General features: G+C 40.6%; 1 protein-coding gene across 7 annotated transcripts in view; it reads left to right on the forward strand.

The window, feature by feature from the left end:
* The window catches only part of LOC140201238 (tRNA (32-2'-O)-methyltransferase regulator THADA-like), a 424035-nt gene that overhangs the window by 81428 nt on the left and 320601 nt on the right, over positions 1-22006 (forward strand). For all 7 annotated transcript variants that reach the window (XM_072265008.1, XM_072265009.1, XM_072265010.1 and 4 more), the window contains 3 exons: positions 2598-2707; positions 11797-11929; positions 12993-13112. In XM_072265008.1, coding sequence (XP_072121109.1) covers positions 2598-2707; positions 11797-11929; positions 12993-13112 — 363 coding nt within the window. The remainder of the gene's footprint in view (positions 1-2597; positions 2708-11796; positions 11930-12992; positions 13113-22006) is intronic.

Below are 22006 nucleotides of genomic sequence, written 5' to 3' on the forward strand. Positions count from 1 at the left end.
TGGGTGACAGGTTTTCCTGTATATTGCGGATATTTACTTGACATTTTTATTAAGTCAGTTGCAAAGTGAAGCATCTTTATTTCTTCAATCCAATTTTCTTCCTTTACTAAATTAGCCTCATTGTAAGCTAACTAAATAATTGGCAAGGAGCTGTTACTTCACTATTCAGTACAACAAAGATGTTTTGCAGTTCTTTGGAAAGCAGACATCACAACATAAAACCACAGCGATAAAATAGGGAAAAATGTGTTAATGAGTAGATGCCGCTTTTGGAATCTTTTGAGCATTAACGTAAACCGAAAGTTCCCAGCAAACTTCACTGACAGAACATTACCACTGATTGAAGCAAATTTAGTTTAAACCTTCTCACAATCCGGTTTAAGATGGTGCTATCAAAGATGTGCGACAGCTTACTGGTAAGTCATAAGGCAAGATATTCTACTAAAAACATCGTTCCTGGAGCAAATTGTGGTGAATTGTCACCGCAGACAGTGAGGAGGTAGGATGAGGCGAAAGCTGGTTTGGGGGATGCACCATGCTGGGGCATTGCGAGGTGCAACGTGTTCGAGCCAGTGTAGGAGACGGAGTTGGTATAGTTGTCAGAGGCGCAGTGAACGATTTGGAGAGGATTTGATGCCGAAGAGTTTTGATGCCTGTCCCCCGACCCAAGATGCGAGGTTGGATCACTCTAAGCACCAAGCCGATTTGGTGAGGTTGAGAATGGCTCTGGGCTGGATGAACTAGGCACTTCGGGGTGCTAGGATTCGGTCCTGTAGGGTGGCATTGTCCGGTGCTTGGACAATTTAAACAACAGCCCAGATAGACTGGAAAACCGCGTGTCGGGTACAGAGGAGAGGGTTGGTCTGATTTCACTTGCTCTTCCGTGAATGCTTATTCCTTTCTCTGCAACACCGAGGCTGTGAACTAATCCGGCTGCTGTGTGTTTCTGCTCTGCTGGTGTGATGAACTGGGGACAAAGGCTTGGGTTTACTCTGGCTACTCTGGGAGTGGATCTGGGACTCAATCTGGTTTGGGATGCTAGATCTCTTAGTTTATTTGGGGCATTACGCTGCTTAATGGTGACAGGAGACTGTTGCCGAAGCTGAGTGCACTTGTGTGGCCGCTGGACGCTACCTTGTGCTTAGAGCAAACAGCTTTTAAGTCGTGTAGTTGCATGCGCTTTTGTTCCAAAAGCAGTGATTTTTGTCACTGATAGTTGGCAATAAATAAGCAGTAAGACAATTCAGAATTGTTTTGCTTACTACTTTTTTAAGCATTCAGGCTTGGAGATGCCAGAAATGGCTGGGAGGGAAAATGAAATGAATTTTATACTTCAAGAATTTAGGAACTACGAATAATTTGAAGGTATTAGCAATCATCTTGAATGTTATGATGAAAAAGAAGATTTGGAGGATGCAATCATCGAAAACATTGTATGAAAGCAGCCCATTATCTGCACTAGGTATCTGCGCTGATTTTGTTCATTTACAATTAAAAGAACATGGCAGCATACACTGGATGAATTTCTCCATCGGTAACAATAGAACTAATACAGAGTTTTATAGTACTGTAGCAGTATTGGTGGTGTTCTAATTTGTTATACATTTCATTCAATTACATAATTTGTTACTCAAATAAATGGTGGTTCACCTTTTTTATGCTTTTTCACCTATTTCCATGAAACTTCTACTATTTGGAGCTGCCACTTAATTGGGCGAAAATGTACTGGTCCTGCTATGTCCCAATTAACTGGAATCCATTGTATTTAAATTCATGAAGATTGTCAAAAAAAATGGAATAAAAATCTTAGTGTTTCCTTTTTTAAGTCTTACTGACTTTTGGTGGAAGTATATCTTATGATATTCGGTGAAAGTACATGTATTTTGTATATGAACGTGTGTTTAACACATCTTTTTGTAGACTTCGACATTTAATGTTGTAATCACTGAAATAATTCTCAAGTCTGTGAATAATAACAGTGATAAAGGCCTATTGGGAATAATTTCTATCTTGAATGTTATTTATCGATTATTCAGTAGAAATTCATAGTTTGCAACTTATTGAAATTGATATCTTACTTATGACTGGATGATTACGAAAAGGTAAAATTGATTATGTAATGAATAAATTTGAAAGGCTTCCTTTAAGTCAGGTAACAATGCCCTTTTTTGCTGTATGCTCAGGTCTACCAGCTGCAGCCTAATCTTCTCTTGAGTCTATGTGGAAGGAGCCATCTTGAGCCAATGAGTGGAAGAAAGTTTGTGTTTTACATGTTTGAATCGATTCATGTTCATTCCACAAAGACAACGTGTGACCAATTCAGTGAAATGGGCTTAAACAGAATAAACTGGCTGTCCTTTACATTATGAATTTTACTGTATAGTGATTAAAATTTATTTTTTGTATGAAAAATAAAAATAAACTGCTTGTGCTGGCAATCTGAAATGAAGACAAATAATGTAGAAGATACTTGGGTCAGGAAATATCTGTTGAAAGTGATTGGCTTTTATAAGAGGCAATGACCTGACACCACAGCTGAGTATTTCGGACATTTATTTTTCAAACTAATGTGTGTTCTTTTACTCTTAATTAAATAGGTTAGAGCAATTGGAGAGTACTTCAAATCCCAGCTTCTGCAATCTAGGCATAGAGGTGCATTTGAGCTGGCTTATGTTGGATTCATAAAACTTACTGAAATGCTCACCAGGTAAGTGTCAGCCAAGCTGAAAGTCATTTTATTTTCCAATAGAAAGGCATTGTTTTCCATGTGGTAATTGCAATCAACAGTAGGTTAATCACTGAAGTGTTGGCTGATTTTGAACCTTATGAATCACCTCATAAGCACCACAAAAAGGCACTTCATACATTGTTTTTTTTTATTGCACATTGTAGCTTGCCATGCTAGGTAAAAATTGCAGCTGCACAGTGAAGATGAATTGTAGTACAGTAAAATGCAGAGGCAGGAGCATTGTGCATGCTTTATTTAAATGGGAAAATGACTGCAATCAAGCTGGCATCTCTGCTTCTGCTCCTGCTCAGTCTGCTTTCAGTGGTTTTCCAGAAATCTATTTGCATTGCATCTGAGGAATATTTAAAAAGGTTTACCTAGTCAGAAATAAAACAATAAATTTTAGAATCACTCATCAGGTCAGATGGCATCTGAGGAAAGAGAAATAAAGCTATTTTTAAAATTTATTTGGATGTGATCATTCTCTCCCTTCCCTTGCAATCCATTGTTAACGACGAGGTTTTGGAGTACTTGGAGGCACAATATAAAATAGGCTAAAGTCAGCATGGCTTCCTTAAGCCAGGGGTTCCCATCCTTTTAATGCCATGGACCAATACCATTAAGCAAGGAGTCCATGGATCTCAGTTTGGGAACCCCTGCCTTAAGGGGACACCTTGCCTGACGACTCTGTTGGAATTCTTTGAGGAAATATCAGGCAGGATAGAGAAGGAGAGTCAGTGGATATTGTTGTCCTTTATTTTCACAAGGCCTTTGACAAGATGGCGTACATGAAGTTGCTAAGCGAAGAGCCTATGGTGTTACAGGAAAGATACTAGCATTGATCAAAGATTGGCTGACTGGCAGGAGGCAAAGTGTGGGAAAACACAGTGCCTTTTCTGGTTGGTGTTCCACAGGGGTTAGTATTGTGTCCTCTACATTTCACTTATACGTTAATGATCTGGATGATGGAATTAGTGGCTTTGTGGCCAGGTTTGCTGATGATACAAAAATAGGTGGAGGGTTGGCAGTATGGAGGAAGCAGGGAATCTGCAGAAGGTCTTGAGTGGATTAGAAATGGGCAAAGAAGTAGCAGTTGGAATACAGTGTAGGGGAGTGTATTCAATTTGGCAGAAGGAATAAAGGCATAGATTATTTTCTAAATGGTGAGCAAATTCAGAAATTTGAGGTTAGTAGGACTTGGGAGTCCTAGTGTAGGACTCCCAAAAGGTTAACATGCAGGTTAAGTTGGTGTAGTGAGCATGGCAAATGCAATCTTAGCATTCACTTCAAGAGGATTAGAATATCAGAGCACGGCTATAATGCTCAAGCCTTACAGGGTATCGGTAGACCACATGTGAAGTATTGTGAACAGTTTTACATCCCATAACTAAGGATGTCTAAGGAAGAGTGTCCAGAGGATGAAAGAGTTAATGTATGAGGAACACTTGATGGATCAAGTCCTGTACTCATTTCAGTTTAGAACAGAGGTTCCCAACTTGAGGTCCGCAGACCCCTCGGATAATCGTACTGCTCCATGGCACAAAATGGTTGGTAACTCCTGGTTTAGAAGATTGGGGCTTGGAGGTAGTAAATCTCATTGTAATTAACCAAATATTGAAAGGATACATAGAGTGAATGTACTGTGGATGTTTTCATTAATAGGAGAGTCTCAGATCAGAGGGCATATTCAGAGGAGAAAATAAATTCTCCATAATCAAATAGTGGACCAAACTTAATGGCCAAATGGCCTAATTCTGCTCCTATGTCTTATGGTCTTATGTTTCATTCTTCACTAAAATGGCGAAATTTTTGTTTCCAGAATCATAATCTGGTTTATATTGCGCCATAGATGACATGAAATATCTTGTTTTCCAGCAGTAGTACAGTGGAAAGACATAAAGAAAAACCATGAATTACAGAATAACTACAGTCGTCCCTCGGTATCCGCAGGGGATTGGTTCCAGGACCCCCCGTGGATACCAAATTCCACGGATGCTCAAGTCCCTTATATAAAATGGCGTAGTATTTGCATGTAACCTACACACATCCTCCCATATACTTTAAATCATCTCTAGATTACTTACAATACCTAATACAATGTAAATGCTATGTAAATAGTTGTTATACTGTATTGTTTCGGGAATAATGACAAGTAAAAAAAGTCTGTACATGTTCAGTACAGACGCAACCATTGTAGCTCTTCTGGGAACGCTGATGCTGCCTCGGCATCAGCCGATGCCGATTCTCCCGTGATCTTTAAGTTCTTGAGGCTGTAGCGCTTTGCATAGCCAGCCAGCCATCCCTTACTAGCCTTAAACTCCTTCCTCTCACTCACAACACAAGTAGCGAACGGATGAGACGCGAGGCGAACAATGCACAAACAACGACTGCTGGAGAGAGACTGAGGATCTGTGAAATGGCAGGAGGCTACAGTAGGGTATGCCTACACATCACTTCATTCGCATGGATTCAGCGTAGTGCTCGGTGTGCGGCAAATTCAAGTTTTGCTTTTTGGAAATTCCTGGAATTTTTTATTGGAATACTTTCGATCCGCAGTTGGTTGAATCTGCGGATACGGCGGGCCGACTGTACTGCAAATAGTGCTGAATAAAGGAATATTGAGATAGTGTTAGTGGGTTGATGGACTATTCAGAAATCTGATGGTGGAGAGGAAGAAGAAGCTGTTCCAAATTGTTGACTGTGTGTTTCAGACTCCTGTAGCTCCTCCCTGATGGCAATAATGCGAAAAGGGCTTGTCCTGGATAGTTATGGTCCTTAGTGATGGATGCTTCCTTCTCGGGGCTTCTCTTGAAAATGGCCTAGATGACAGGTGGGATCCTCCTCAAGTTAGCCGATATAAAATCAATGAACCTACTCAGCTGTTGTCGCTTAACCTTTAGAACCTAATCCTAACAGTTTCGTTAGAGCTTTGCTTGCAAATTTACTTGCTCTTCCCGTCCTTTAACAAGATGCTTGCCCTCTACCCAATGCAGCCAAAATCAGGAACTTGTAGTGTGGGAAAATGAGCGCTGCAGCCGGTAGAGAATGTTATAAATGAACTTGGTCACTCTAGAATGTAATTTAGTATTTTTGATTGTTGCCATGTGTATTCAGAATGATTCAGTGATGTTGTTAAAGCACAAGCTAGCAATACTGCATTTTTAAATGCCACTGTCAGCATTCGGCTCTTTTTAGCATTTTAATGACAGAAATGAACAGTTTCCTTAAGGTTTGTCATAGCCTGGGGCGGGGGGGTGTTGTGGGAGGTAGTATGGATAAGCTCCCACTACCTATTAAATGCTCCCAATGACATGTGTCTCAAATAGCCTTTGACAACAAGTCCAGATCCTAGACCTTCACATGTGGCTTACCTACTAAGCCTGGTGGAACCATTTCTACTGACAAGGTAGTGTTACTGGTGCCTTAAAACCAGTTGCTTCGGGCAGATGGAGCTCGTTAGCACATCTAGAAGGAAAACCCAGCTTCCTTACGGCTATACCTGCTCAAGTGGAAAGCTTTGGGAGTAAACCCTGAAGGAAAATCCTGAGCTGGAGTTCCGAAGGCAGTCCTACACTGTGTTCAGTGCTGACTGGCAACTCCTGGTGCCAAACTGTATTGGACTCTGCCGTTCCTTTGGATTCATTAGCTGTCTGGAGAGGGGCGGGAGCCTGCTGCATGGGCAACAGTTTGCTCTCCATATCATACTGCCCTGGCTTGCATTTCACACAGATAGCTAGGATGAAGCATCCGCGGTCAACCTTGACCAACAGAGGGCCTCAAGCAGGTTAAGACAGCCAATGTTAATTCTTTTTGGTACTCCTCGGTAATTCAGTTTAATATCTCAGTTTTCATGTTTCTCCTTAATATAGAAAAAGTCAAAATTTTTCATTAAATTTTTATTGAAATGCTCGGTCAGATTAATACCTCTGCATTTCTGCACCTTCATGATACTGCGCTCTTGCATTCCAAAGGGTAGGAATGTTTAAAGAATGTGATTGGTGTTCTATCTATGGAACTTTTGTAGATAAATGTTTCATTATTTCACCAGAGCACAAATCGGTATGGATAGCCATGATTTTTATTTGTGTACAGAAGAGAAAGGCCAGTGCTGACGCTAGCATGCTGTACTGGTTTGATGTAAGATGTTTTTTGTGCTCCAGCATTGTTTAGTAGGGGACGATATCCAAATACAGAATGGAAACAGACCATTCAGCCCAACTCATCCATGCCAACTGTGATGTCCAGTGACCTATTGGGGTAAATTATGCTGACGTCATTATCCTGCTTTATTCAAATTGTTAAAGTGCTTAGAAGTACAAGGTTGATTTTTAATGAAAACTCACCAAAATGGTCAACTTGAATCATCTGAGCTGCTGATCAGAAAGGGTATTGAAGTCTTCATGAGTTAGGATAGATCAATCAGGATGATCATTGTACAATTTAACATTTACCTTGCAATTAGGTTCCAGGTATCATTTATTGATTGAAATAAGCAATACTTTATAAATGAGTTAGCATGTTCATAAAAAAGGATTTTCCTTAGTAGTGCAAGACATTAATACAATAGACAAGTGCAACAAATTATTGCCTGCTTTGTGGAATAGTTAACTTATATTTTGTTTTCACTCAAAGCACATATAATCATTGTTGAAGCGACACACATCAAAGTTGCTGGTGAACGCAGCAGGCCAGGCAGCATCTCTAGGAAGAGGCACAGTCGATGTTTCGGGCCGAGACCCTTCGTCAGGACTAACCGAAACGTCGACTGTACCTCTTCCTACAGATGCTGCCTGGCCTGCTGCGTTCACCAGCAACTTTGATGTGTGTTGCTTGAATTTCCAGCATCTGCAGAATTCCTCGTGTTTGCATAATCATTGTTGACCCTGATTTCTGTCACTGAAGATCTAATAGGTTATGCAGGTGATAGGGTTCAGATAACTGAATGAAATATGTCTACAGAGAGTTCCTAACCTCTCCAGTGCCACTGAGCACAGATATCACATTGCAATTTGTTGCTCATTCATGCAAAAGAACATTCTGACCTGTTGACTCACACTCTGGTTTAGTCTAAGAAACAGTACTGATGATAGGCCATCTATCTGCCTTGGGATAACTGTGGGAAAAGTGCATATTATAAACATCTCATAGGGTTGTTAAACAGCATCAACATTTGCCATTTATGTAGCACCTTTAATGTTTAAGAACTGTCCTTGGCGTTTCCATGAGTCACGAATGAGAAATGGAGACCAATCCAAGTCTTTTTGTTAAAGGGAGTTGGTTCCATGGTGATCAGTATAGCATTAAATCAAAGTATCTTGGAAAATATACTTCTTCCTCTCTGAAAACTGAGCGATAGCGATGGTATTGGGATAAAGTTTGAGTTAGGGGAGGTGAGCACTGAAGTGTGGTAATTGACAGAAAATAACAAAAGTTCCATCCCTAGCGATCTGATTCGTTCACTGGTGACATTGGCTTCTGAAAATGTTAGTTTGATCATGCCTTAAGCTGAAGAGTAGAAATTACATTTTTTTAAAACTTGTCAGCCTTTTATGCTATGATACAGTGAAGGAAAACCAATCATTTTGGGAGACTGGTGCATGTGGGTAATCTGGAGAGAATCTGTCGATGTGCTAACAGAATCTATTTAACCTTGTCCTTAAAAAGAGAAGTTTTCAAATGAACTGTTTGTCTTATCTCCTGTGGTTTTGTTATCTGCTCTATAAAGATGGAAACAATCACACCTTGTATTCTGAATATCACCTTCAGGTGCTGTGCCAGTGTTATCCACAATGGATTTCTCCTTGCAGATCATATATATGTAATTATAAAAGGAAGTGGAGCACATGTTCATATGTACTGTCACTGATGTGGTCAAGTGTAATAGTTATCATTTAAAATGTAATGTTTTGGTTTCAAATCGTCTAGAAGTTAAGTTTATCTCCCATCTTCAGATACTGAACATGAGGGTCTCCAGTCTACCCAGGAGTCACGCCAGTCTGAAGGCAGAGATTAGTTTTCTGAACACCTTGCAGGATCTAATCTTACTGCGGTAATCCGTCACCCACTATTACATCAAATGTGACTGCAGTAGGAATCATTTACAGTGAATTTGTCAGAATCAGATTTACTATCACTGACATATGAAGGGAAATTTGTTGTTTTGCATAGTAATCATAAATTACTGTGAGATGCAAAGATAATTAGTGCAAAAGAGGAGTGATGAACGTTGATCTTGGCAAGCAATTAAAGTTGTCTGACTGCATTGCATCATCATCCCTGAGGCCTGACACAGTCACTCTGTTGAACACCTCAGAGCAGGCGGTCATGGTAGAACTGAGAGTTCCTTGGGAAGTCCAGATTGAGGAGGCATTTTTGTGTAAGAAATACCAGGAGCTAACAGAACAGTGTCAGAGACAGGGTTGGAGGGCATGATGCGAGCCTATTGGGGTGGGGTGCAGAGATGTTGCTGGCTGCTCACTCTGCAGAACCTTCTCTCTCCTTGGCATTATGGAGGCTGCAAAGAGAAGAGCGATCAGGACCATTACAGAGGCTGCTGAGTGAGCCTCCAAATGGCTGTGGATCAAGAGGTGTGACCCATGGATCAGTACTGCTGGGACACAAGCCTGACCCAGCCAGTGATGTTGAAAGACCTGAAATACCCGATGACTCCAAGTTACATCACTGATGATGTGTCCCAGTGCAACCTAGGATATATCCCAGCATCTAGTTTAATAACATCTTTCCTATAAACAGGAGCTAAAATTGTACACAGTACACTAAGTGCAGCCTCAGTAAGGTCTTATTTATGTTACGTCCCAATTCTAATTTTCACTAATTCTAAAATCACGAATTTTCTTGTGTAATATCCGAAACACCAAGTTCCTACTTGCTGCTCTTGCTCAATGTAAGATGGAATTTGGGCTGATTCTAAGATGGAGCATGGTGTTACAATGAAGGAAAGAAGGAAATTGTTGTTGGGTTGATTTAGCATTTCTTTTCCAGTAGAGTAGCAAGTGATGAATATGTATCTATACAAGTCCTCTTGAATGTTTTTTAGGCCGTCATCTGTGATTGTCATGCACACAACTGAAGGTGCCATGGAGTAATGCGATAAATGTTTAAGTCTCAGTGCATTCATTAATTAATTGAGATACCGCGTGGAATAAATGCTTTCGGCCTTCGAGCAACACCGCCCAGCTATCCCCTGATTTAATCCTAGTCTAATCACAAGACAATTTGCAGTGACCAATTATCCTACCAACCAATACGTCTTTGGATTGTGGGAGGAAACCGAAGCTCCTGGAGGAAGCCCAAGCAATCACAGGGAGAATGTACAAACTCCTAACAGGCAGTGACGGGGATTCTAATTTTCTAGGAGGACAGACAATATACTCTTTGGTCATTGGAATGATGACGAAGGAGGGGCAAAGCCATCAAAATAATTTTACAGAAGAGCACCTTAAGTAATGCAAAAGAGCTTTCCAGATCCACAGAAAGCAGTACCAGTTGTTTCCTTAGCACTTATAGTTCAAGTTTAGGAATATAGGTGTACATGCAAGGTTGAAGATGAGACGTGGACTAAAACCCCCAGTGTCAATGGCTAACACAGTCTGAGATGTGCTGGAGCAGCCCACATGTGTTGCCATGCTACCAGCACCAATATAACTTGCGTGCAACTTACTAACCTAATTTGTATGCCTTTGGAATGTGTGAGGAAACTGGACACCCAAGGAAATCCACTCGGTCACAGAGAGAATGTACAAACTCCTCACAGACAGTGGGGCAAATTGAACTCCAGTCTTGTATCTGGTGCTATAATGCATTATGCGAACTAATGAAAATGAGCTTTTTGCAGGAGCAGTACAGTACCTTTATAACTCTAAAACTTTATAATTGATTCACAGCAGGCTTAAGTTCTGGCAGGCAGGCCAAACTTAACAGAAAAGAACCTTGGAAATAACCAACTCTGAAAGAAGTTTGTTTAATTTTCTAATTATCTTTCTAAACGTGTCACTAGTTTGACTTAAGGTATAATTGTTCTCTAATTTTGAGCTAATATGCCTGATAGCATTGCTGCTGTCATGTGGAAGTTTCGAATGCTGTTAGGATTGAAGGACTGAATGAATGAATGCTGAAAACATGGTGCGAAGAGGTGACTTGTACTGAGCAGAAAGGTCAACGTCATCCTGTTGGACTGTGCCAATTTGCAAGCATACATAACTATTCAAAACACAGAATAAACTTTGTTATATTCCCATTGATGCAGCTACTGTGTTCTACAGTACTATGCAAAAGTCTTAGGTACATTTATATACTGTAGCTAAAGTGTCTAAGACTTTTGCACAGTACTGTAGTAATTTTATGTTTTGCACTGTACTGCTGCCACAGAACAAAACTAATTTCATGACATATGTGAGTGATGATAAACCTGATTCTGATATGAGTCTCAATTGTGGACTGAGATTGGGAAGAGTCAGGCAGAGGGGAACAGTGATTGGGAAAAGGGGACGGGAGAGGACAGGGAGCAGGAAGCACCAGAGAAACATTCAGTAGTGATCCATAAACCATTTGTTTGGAATCAAATGACCTTGCCTAGTGTCTCAGGGCTGGCTATGTCTGCACCCGTGCCAGACCCTTGCCATTCCCAACGTCCTTTTCCTCAAACAACAGGAATTCTGCAGATGCTGGAAATTCAAGCAACACACATAAAAGTTGCTGGTGAACGCAGCAGGCCAGGCAGGACGAAGGGTCTTGGCCTGAAACGTTGACTGCACTTCTTCCTAGAGATGCTGCCTGGCCTGCTGCGTTCACCAGCAACTTTTATGTGTGATCCTTTGCTCTCCGCTCCATGTTGACAAATACAGTACTGTGCACAGTTCTTAGGCACCCTAGCTATAGATATGTGTCTACTAAAACTTTTGCACAGTACTGTGGTAGCCACACTCTGCATTGAATGAAGAAAGTAACAAAGACTTTTGGGTAACCTTTTTGGGTGGAAAATGCAGATAAAGAATATTAGCAGACAGAAGTTAGCACACAGGTGTCATTATGCTTTGTCTTATTTTTAGATGCAATCATGGAGATCTGCAGAAGTTAACTCTGCAGTGGCTTGAAGACGTTTTGCAGGAAATTAAGTCCAGTGTCCCAGAATCCAAGCTGTGCCCAACCAGACGCAGTGCTGGAATCCCATTTTACATTCAGGTAAGGGAAGGGGGTGTTAGTGCATAGACTCGTTCCAGACATGATGTATGTAAGCATCTGAGTAGCTTTGTTAAGGGCCAATCTCATCTGACAAATCTGCTTGAATTTTTCGAAGAGGTATCTAATGTGGGGAGTGAAGTACATGCCGTTTATATGGATTTCAGAAACGTCCCTTATAGGAGACTGGTCAGAATGTAAGGTGCCATGAGATCCAGGGCAAATTGGTAAATTGAATTCTAAATTGGCTAAACATTAGGAGGCAAAGAGCAATAGTAGAGGGTAATTTTGGAAGGACTAATGAGATGAAGAGAAATACCACAAATGGTAGGGTGGTAGAGAATACTGAGGAGCAGGGGAATATTGCTGTGCAATTGCCAAGATCTGTAAGGGTGGTAGTGCAGGTAGATAATATGGTTATAAAGGTATTAGGGATACAGGCCTTCATTAATCAGGGCATTGAACATAAATGCAGGGAAGTTATGCTCCAACTTTATAAATGCTTGGTTAGACCTCAACTAGAGCATTGTGTGCAGTTCTAGTTGCCATGCTATGAAACAGATGATAGTGCTGGAGAGGGAGCAGAGGAGATTCACCACAATGTTGCCTGGATTGGAGCATTTGAGCTCAAAGAGCAGACTGGAGAGGCTAGCCTCTTAACTTCCTTGGAGTAGAATTTAAGTGTGGACATGATTGAGCTGTATAAAATAATGAGTAATTTATAGGAGAGACTGGAGATCTTTTTTAACCATTTCAGAGTTGAATAAAACTATAGGACACTGATTTAGGGGTAAGGGGTATGAACTTTGGAGAGGATTTGAGGGGATCTTCTGCGAAAAATGAACAAATAAATATTCATAGCTTTGTTTCATCAACTACCATTTTGATTTGATAAACACGGCATATAAAGATTTTTTTTCTTTTCTAAATTAAGCACTACTGTTCACTTTAAGTGTAGAAGGAGGGGGAACTATTTGTTGGGGTGGATGAAACAAACACAAGACAAATATTACAGAAGGATGGATGCATATTGCAGATTGAAGTCTTTTATATTTTCTGTCTTTAGGCCTTGGTCTCCTCCGAGCCTAGGTGCTCCAACTTGAGTCTTCTGAAGATGACAATGAGTGAATTGATCACACTTTCAATGCCAGCCACCTCCCAGGATGAACACGCCACCATTCCACAGGTAGAAAAAAGAATTTGAACTCATTTAATACTAGTACACTTTAACAGTGTAATCTGAGTTCTCATTGCTAAGATGATTCAAGTGTAGATGAAGAAATGAAAATTATTTGTTGGGTAGGTTAAACCAAACCATGGCAAGTACTGTAAGAGGATGGATTTGGTGTGTGTGTGTGTGTGTGTAACTATCTCAGGTAGTGGAAAACCACCCTTGCTGAATTCACAAATCACTGTCAAAAAATCAAAATCTGAAATACTGAATAAAACTTCATTCACAGCAACTTTTTTCAAGTTGCATTTCTTGACGTGTGCACCGATGATGTGTCTGCATTTTGAAAAATTGCGATTCAAAAGGTTTTCGGGGAATGCAGCCTCCCCTCCTCCCACCTCACCACGTGGGTGGAAACCGAGAAGAATACAAATATTTAACTGAAAAATTACTTCTCACCCCAGTACAGAAATAAGTATCAATGTACAACACAACACTGGTTAGGTTGTATGAAGTGGTGTTTAGACCACACTGAGAAAACTGCATACAATTCCAGTTGCTACACTACAGGAAGGCTCTGAAAGCATTCTATGAAAGAATGCAGAAGGGATTCACCGGGGTGTTGCTTGGAATGGAGGAATAAGGAGAGATAGAGAGATTGGAGAAATTGGGTTATTCTACTGGAATGTAGGAGGATATTGTGTAACTTTATAAAGGTTTACAAAATTATGAGAGCCAGAGACAGGATGGTCAATCTTTTTTCCAGAAAAGGGGCAACTAGATCTAAAGGGCACTAATTAAAAGAAAGATCTGAAGGAGATCTAAGGGGTAAGTTTTTCACACAGAATGTGATGAATATCTGGAGTGATCTATGGTGGAGACAAATACAATTACCATGTTTAAGGGAAACCTGGACAAATATTGGATAGGAAGGGAGTTGAGAGATGTGAGCCAAAGGAGGGGCAAGTGGGACTAGTGGAGGTGGGCATCACGGTCAAATGGAAGAGATGGGCTGAAAAAACGATTCCTGTGCTGTGCCGTGCAGCAGATTTTGTTATTTCTGTTGATTTTTTTTTTGCATTCCTTAGTGAGATTTACTGGCACTATATTCAACTTCACTTTCTTCCTGGGCAGCAGGTTCTGCTATTAGTATCTCAAATGCTTTTCCTTTGGCAGCCATCAACTGTTGTTTGTTTCTGTTGCTTGCTCCCTTTTTCTAGTCTACTGAGGACCCTCTAGGTTGGCTTTTGTTTTCCTTTGTCCTGTTATTGTACCTTTCCCTTAATTTTGCATTAGCTTTCTTTCATACCACGATTCAGATGCACTACTGTGCATACAGTTACAATTTTGACCCTAATCCCTGATATTTGTTGTTCACCGTTTTCTTTTCTGATTCAGTTTCACTTTAGTTTGCATGACAAACGAAAATTCAAGTCCTTTTGTCGGTTGCTTTCTGATTTCATGGAATAACTGCCAGCATGGCGGTCAACGGGTTTAACAAAAGGGTTTCATGTTGTGTTTTTGCCAAGTGACTCCAAGAGAAATTATTTTTAATGATTAAATTGAAAACAAGATTGTTTCAGGTGGCGAAATGCAAGTATTTTTTAAAAATTTCTTTCTATTCTCTGAGTTATCTTGGGCTCAGTGGAATTAGGAGCCCAAATTCAAAACATGTTATGATGGAGTATGCAGTATAATGCGGATAAGCATGATATTGTTCATTTTAACACACACAAAATGCTGGAGAAACTCAGCAGGTCAGGCAGTACCTATGGAAAAGAGTAAACAGTCAACATATTGGGCCAAAATCCTTTATCAGGACTGGAAAGAAAGAGGAGTAGTCAGAGTAAGAGAATGAAGGGGGGGGGGGGAAGGAAGTACAAATTGGTAGGTGATAGGTGAAACCGGAAGAGGAGGAGGGACTGAAGTAAGGAGCTGGGAAGTTGATTGATGAAAGAGGTAAAGGGTTGCAGAAAGGGGAATCTGATAGGAGAGGACAGAAAACCATGGAAGGAAGGAAAGGGGTAGGAGCACCAAAGAGAGACAATGGACAGGTAAGGACATAAGGTGAGAGAGGGAAACAGGAATGCGGAATGGTGAGGGAAAGGACGGAAGACTGGGAAGACTGGAAAATTGCAAATATCACTCCCAAATGTCACTCCACTGTTAAAGAAGAGAGAGCGACAGAAGAAAGGAAAATATAGGCCAGTTAGTCTGACCTCAGTGTTGGAATTTTATCTTATCTTGTTTCAGCTGTAGTAATCCCGAATGAAAATATTTGGTGACTCGATTTGGAGTTGCAGGCAAAGAATTGAAGTTTATCAGCGCCATCTTGATCTCTGTCGACTAGTATTGATAGTAGTCTTGATGGACTTGGAATAAAAAAAAGTCACAAGGTGATGCTGAGGCTTTATAAAACCTCAAGAGTGCAATTCAGCAGTCCTAGTGCAGAACCATGATTCAAAATGTCCACAGGTGTTGCTTGACCTCCTGATTTTCTCCAGCAGATTTATTTTGCTGTAGATTCCAGACTGCATTGTCTTGTGTCTTCATTCATGTATTGGCTTTGACAGTTAGCTCAGTGTTAGCTCTGTATTAATCTTTGAATGAATTTTGGATAGCATGGGCTTATGGGACATGAGGATAGGGTAAAAACTTATTTGGATCAATGCTGATGCAAAACAAATGGACCAAATAGACAGGTTTTGTAGCATTTATATCCAAACTTTTTGGTTTTCTTTATCTTGTATTTTGGCAGAACGGAGTCCACAAAGCTTTGCAAATCTGCTATTGTTTTTGCGTAGTGGGAGGGGGTGAAATTGGGGCCTGTTTGTGAAGATCTATTATGGCCCACAGATGGTATATAAGTAGTGAGGTTTTTCAAGTGGAAAGTAGCTGTGCTGAGTCAGCATCTGCTAGGCATTCAGCCATCTCTTTTGTTTGAAGCTAGTTTTCAGTATTTGCATGCAGTTGTGACGTTCCTGTGTTGAAATGCCGGGATATGACATAAGGTAATGATTATTGATGTAGAATTCTGTCTGGCCAAAGAGTGACATTCGAGTAATGTATTGAGGTACTTTTTTCCTCATCACAGAGACTTTTTTTTCTCACTACTCACTGGTAGCTAAAATTCAAATTAAGCCAGAAGTCTTGTTCATTAGAATAAGGCAAATTTGTTTTAAGAAGTAGACCAAAAGACCTTAAATGATTTAGAGAAACAGGCCCTTTAGTCCACTGAGTCCATATCAACCATCAAACACTCATTTACATGAATCCTAGATTAGCATCAATTTTTATTCCCTCGCAGTCTCATGCAACCTCCACATAAGAGCACCCGAGGTCAGGACTGAAACCTGGTCACTGAAAGGGTGAGGTAGCAGCTCCATTTGCTGTACCATTTTACAATGAAGTATAAAGTTATGACTGATTCTCTAAGGCAGCAATTTTGCCCACAATCTGAGGCATCAGAGTAGTCCAGTAGAAGCAACATATGGGAAAAGATAATGATTCCTACTCATATCCTGTGATGTGTATACCACTTACTGCATATCATAAAATCTAAACATCCCCTTGCTCTTTCAGCCCATAAGGGGAAAAGGTCTTTTACTTTTGTCTTGGAAGAGCTGTCTCAGGGAATTACAATTTCACAGGGGCTGGCAGTTGCCCCAATATGTTTGACCTTTATTCACCTGCATGCTCTTCAATCCAAGTTGTTGGATAATCAGAATTGGGAACTCAATTTTCACCTCATCATCTTTAATCCCCAAATGCTACCCACTTGGTTTCTCAATCATTTTCTCAATAAATAAGTGAAGAAGTATCGCGTTTTTTTGTGTTATTTATTTAATTAGATTGTCCTTATCTAGTTTTAGGACTTGTGTGAAGATCTGATCACATTTTAGGTCATGTTTATGCAGAAATAGAGAAAATTTTACAGGGTTCACAAATTTAATAGCACCACTGTAAAATCATAGAATTATACACTTTGGAATCACGCCCTTTGAGCCAAATTGCTTATGATCTCCAGATGCTCTCCTGGACATTTAGCCTGTACCCTTTTAAACCTTTCCTATCCATGATCCTATACAAATGTTATTCAAATGTTAAGGTTGTACCTGTATCTATAATTTCCTGTGGTAACTTTACACGTACTCACCCCCCTCAGTATGAAAAATTTGCTCTTAACTGCGAGGATGAGAGATGACCTGATAGAGATGTATAAGATGATGAGAGGCATTGATCGTGTGGATAGTCAGGCGCTTTTTCCCAGGGCTGAAATGGCGTGCACGAGAGGGCACAATTTTAAGGTGCTGGGAAGCAGGCACAGAGGGGATATCAGGGTAAGTTTTTTATGCAGAGAGTGGTGAGTATGTGGAATGGGCTGCCGGCAACGGTGGTGGAGGTGGATACGATAGGGTCTTTTAAGAAACTACTGGACAGGTATATGGAGCTCAGAAAAATAGAGGGCAATGGGTAACCCTAGGTAATTTCTCAGTTAAGGACATGTTCGGCACAGCTTTGTAAGCCAAAGGGCCTGTATTGTACTGTAGGTTTTCTATGTTTCTAACTCCCTTTTATATCTGCCCCTCCACCTTAATCATGCCCTTTAGCTATAGACTCTCATAACTTGGAACAGAGACTAATCATCTGTCTTTTACATGTTCCTCATGATTTTATAAACTCTTCAGGATCATTGTTCAGAATGTTCCACACCAGGGAAAATTGTACCAGCCAATTCAGTCTTTCCTTTTAATTTGAACTCTCTGGTCCCAGCAAAATCTTCACGAATCTTTTCCATACCCTTCCTAGGTTAATCACATCTTTCCTATAGTATGGTGACAAGAACTGTGAACAATATTCCAGGTACAGCCTCACCAGTGTCCTTTACAGCAATAACCTGATGTCCTAATGCTTGAATTCAGTGGCCGGTGTGATGAAGGCAACCACGTCAAATGCCTTCTTCACCATCCTGCCTTCCTGTGTCATTAAAGGGAACTATGTACCTGTACTCTTGGGTTGCTCTTTCTAAGGCCCTAACAATACTGGGAAAGTCCTGCCTGGTGTAACTTTCTAAAATGTTTCATTTCACATTTATCTGAGTCAAAGTTCCTAGTTTTGGTAAAATTAGAGATTATTTTTATTTACATAATAATGATGTCATTAGAAGAAACACAAATAGAATCTTCATGTAGTGTTTTGTAAAGTTGCTTAATGTCGTACCCAGTGGTCTGAGGTCAGAAATAAAAACACAATCATAATACTGAAAATACACATTCGGTTTATTGGAATTTGTAAAGGAAAGAATTGAGCCAATGCTCCAGATGTTGACTTTATCAGAATCCAAAACATTAGATTGCCATTAGACTGAACAGTTGCTAATAAAGTACTTACGACATTTTTTGTTTTCATTTCAGATTTTCAGTATCTGCAGTTTTATTTTCTTTTCCTTGATAAATTCTTTGTTTAATGCCATGCCAAGCTAGGCCCTAAGTTTGTCTCTATCTCTGCTAGACCACTGAAAGGGCTGATAATGTTGGCCCATGTAGAGGGGAATAAAGACAGATATGTTATTGCATTTCAACTTGCCATCCAGTTAGTCGGGCTGAAAAGTTCATGAGCAGATGCTGGGTGAAGTCATAACTTGGCCCATCTACCACTGAGCTTGACAAGACTGATAATTAGTACTTGTGAAGCCTTGTCTCAGTGTGAGTCGGTGCCTTTAGAAAAAGAAAGGGAGTAAATTGCAGGGAAAGTTTGTGATTTTTTAAAAAATTTCAAGTCTTGTTTCAATATTAATTTACTGGAAATTCATTTTAGGAAATTGACATTTATTGCTTATTCCGAATTTCCATTGTAAAAGGCAATTAATTGTGTGTTGTCTTCCAAGACTACAACACTCCATCTTTTAAAGGTAACCCTCAGTGGTGTTGGGTAGAAAACTTCAAGCTTTATGCGTGTGTGGGTGAAGAAACAATGACATGATATGATTTTGAGGAGAGATTGCAGATATGACATTTTTAGGTTAAAGTTCATAGATTTGGGAACTCTGTCAGTGTGGCCTTGGCAATTAACTGGAGTGCATCTTGAAAATAGTGTTTATATGGTTGGTGCAGATATGGTGACAGAAGCGTTTTCCTGTGCTGTATTGTTCCATGTTCTCAGCCTAGTGAAAACCATGCTGATTTAAGCAGCTTTTAGAGACCAAAGAGTCTGTGCATAATTATAATTATGAATTGTGAATCCCCAAGGCCTTCTATACATAGATCAAGAGTATGAGGATAGCTAGCAAGACGGTGGGACCACTCATGGATAAAAATCTGCTTGGATGCGGAGAATGTGAGTCCAGTACTTACTGAATACTTTGTTTCGGTATTTACCAAGGAAAAGGATATGGAGGACCAGGAGATCAGTGCTAAGTGTGTAGATATGTTAGGACATTTAGAGGTCAAGGAGGAAGAAGTATTGGGCTTCCTAATGAGTATTAAGGTGGATAAATCCCCAGGGCACCATGAGATTTGCCCCAGGTTATTGAAGAAAGAAAGAGGTGAGATTGCTGGGTCCTTGACCAGTTTCTTCATATCCTCTCTAGCCACAGGTGAGTGGCTAATGTTGTACCTATATTTAAGAAAGGAATAATAGAAAATTCTGGGAAATATAGACCGACAAGTGTCACAGCAATTGTAGAGAAATTACTGGAAAAAAATTCTTAGAAAATGTTATTCTGCTATTTAAGAAGGGTGGAAGGAAACAGAAAAGAAATTATAGACTTGTTACCCTGACATCAGTGGTTGGGAAGTTGTTTGAATCAATTGTTAAGGTTGAGATTACGGAGTACCTAGAGGCACATGACAAGATAGGCCAAAGCCAGTATGGTTCCTGAAGGGAACATCCTTCCTGACTAACCTACTGCAATTCTTTGAGGAAATTACAAGCGGGGTTGACAAAGGAGATGCAGTAGATGTGGTATAATTGGATTTTCAGAAGGCCTTTGACAAGGTGCCACACATGAGGCTGCTTAGCAAGATAAGAGTCCGTAGAATTACAGGGAAGTTATTAGCATGGGCGAAGCATTGGCTAGTTGGCAGAAAACAGAGTGGGAATAAAGGAATTCTATTCTAGCTGGCTGCTGGTTACCAGTGGAATTCCACAGGGGTCGGTGTTGGGACCGCTGCTTTTTATGATGTATGTCAATGATTTGGACTATGGAATTAATGGATTTGTGGCTGAATTTGCCGATGATACAAAGATAGGTGGAGAAGTAGGTAGTGTTGTGGAAACAGAGAGCCTGCAGAGAGACTTAAATAGTTTAAGGAAATGGGCAAAGAAGTGGCAAATGAAATGCAATGTTGGAAAGTGTATGGTCATGCACTTTGGTGGAAGAAAGAAATGGGCAGACTATTATTTAGATGGGGAGAGAATTCAAAATACAGAGATGCAAAGGGACTTGGGAGTCCTTGTGCAGGATGCCCTTAAGGTAGAGTTGGTGGTGCAGAAGGCGAATGCAATGTTGGCATTCATTTCTAGAGGTATAGAATATAAGAGCAGGGATGTGATGTTGAGACTCTATAAGGCACTCGTGAGACCACACTTGGAGTATTGTGTACAGTTTTGGACTCCTTATTTTAGAAAGGATATACTGACGTTGGAGAGGGTTCAGAGAAGATTCACGAGAATGATTCCAGGAATGAAAAGATTACTGTATGAGGAACGTCTGGCAGCTCTTGCTGTATTCCCTGGAGTTCTGGAGAATGAGTGGGGATCTCATAGAAACATTCTGAATGTTAAAAGGCCTGAACAGATTAGATATGGCAAAGTTATTTCCCATAGTAGGGGAGTCTAGGACAAGAGGGCACAACTTCAGGATTGAAGGACGTCTACTTAGAACAGAGATGTAGAGAAATTACTTTAGTCAGAAGGTGGTAAATCTGTGGAACTTGTTGCCGCGAGTGGCTGTGGAGGCCAAGTCATTGGGTGCATTTAAGGCAGAGATAGATAGGTTCTTGATTAACCAGGACATTAAAGGGTATGGGGAGAAGGCAGGAGGATGGGATGACTGGAAGAATTGGATCAGCCCATGATTGAATGGCGGAGTAGACACAATGGGCCAAATGGCCTACTTCTGCTCCAATATCTTATGGTCTTATGGATAGGATATGTGAGCATTTGGAAGCCCATGGCCTAATTAGGGAGATGGCATGGCATTGTACGTGGCAGGCCGTACCTTACCAACTTCATTGAGTTTCTTGACAAGGTGACGAGAGAGATTGATGAGAGTAAGGCAGTGAATGTAGTCTACATGTATTTTAGTAGGTAAGGCATTTGATAAAGTCTCTCATGGGAGGCTCATGCAGAAGATTAGATGCGTGGGGCCCACGGCAAATTGGCTGTTTAGATTTGGAAATGGCTTGCGCATAGAAGACAGAGGGTAGTGGTTGATGGGACTTATTCAAGCTGGAGGTCTAATTAGTGCTGTTCCGCAGGGTTCTGTGCTGTGACCTCTGCAGTTTGTGATGTATATGAATGACCTAGATGAAAATGTAGGTAGATGGGATAGTAAATTTGCAGATGATACCAAGATTGGTTGAGCTGTGGATAGTGTGGAAGACTGGCAAAGAATTCAGTACACTATAGGTCTGTTGTAGATATGGGCTGAGAAATGGCAGATGGAGTTTAATCCAGATAAATGTGGGATGTTGCACCTTGGTAGGGCAAATGCAAGGAAACTATTCTAACAAGAAAAGATCTGCAGATGCTGGAACTCTGTGCAACTCACACAAAATACTGGAGCAACTCAGCAGGGCAGGCAGCATCCAAACAAAACAGCCTGGCTTGCTGAGTTCCTCCAGCATTTTGTGAGATAGTGCACTGTTCAGGATAAGATCCTTGGTGTTGCGGAGCAGAGTGATCTT

Source organism: Mobula birostris, chromosome 8 (assembly GCF_030028105.1).
Source record: "Mobula birostris isolate sMobBir1 chromosome 8, sMobBir1.hap1, whole genome shotgun sequence".
NCBI lineage: Eukaryota > Metazoa > Chordata > Chondrichthyes > Myliobatiformes > Myliobatidae > Mobula > Mobula birostris.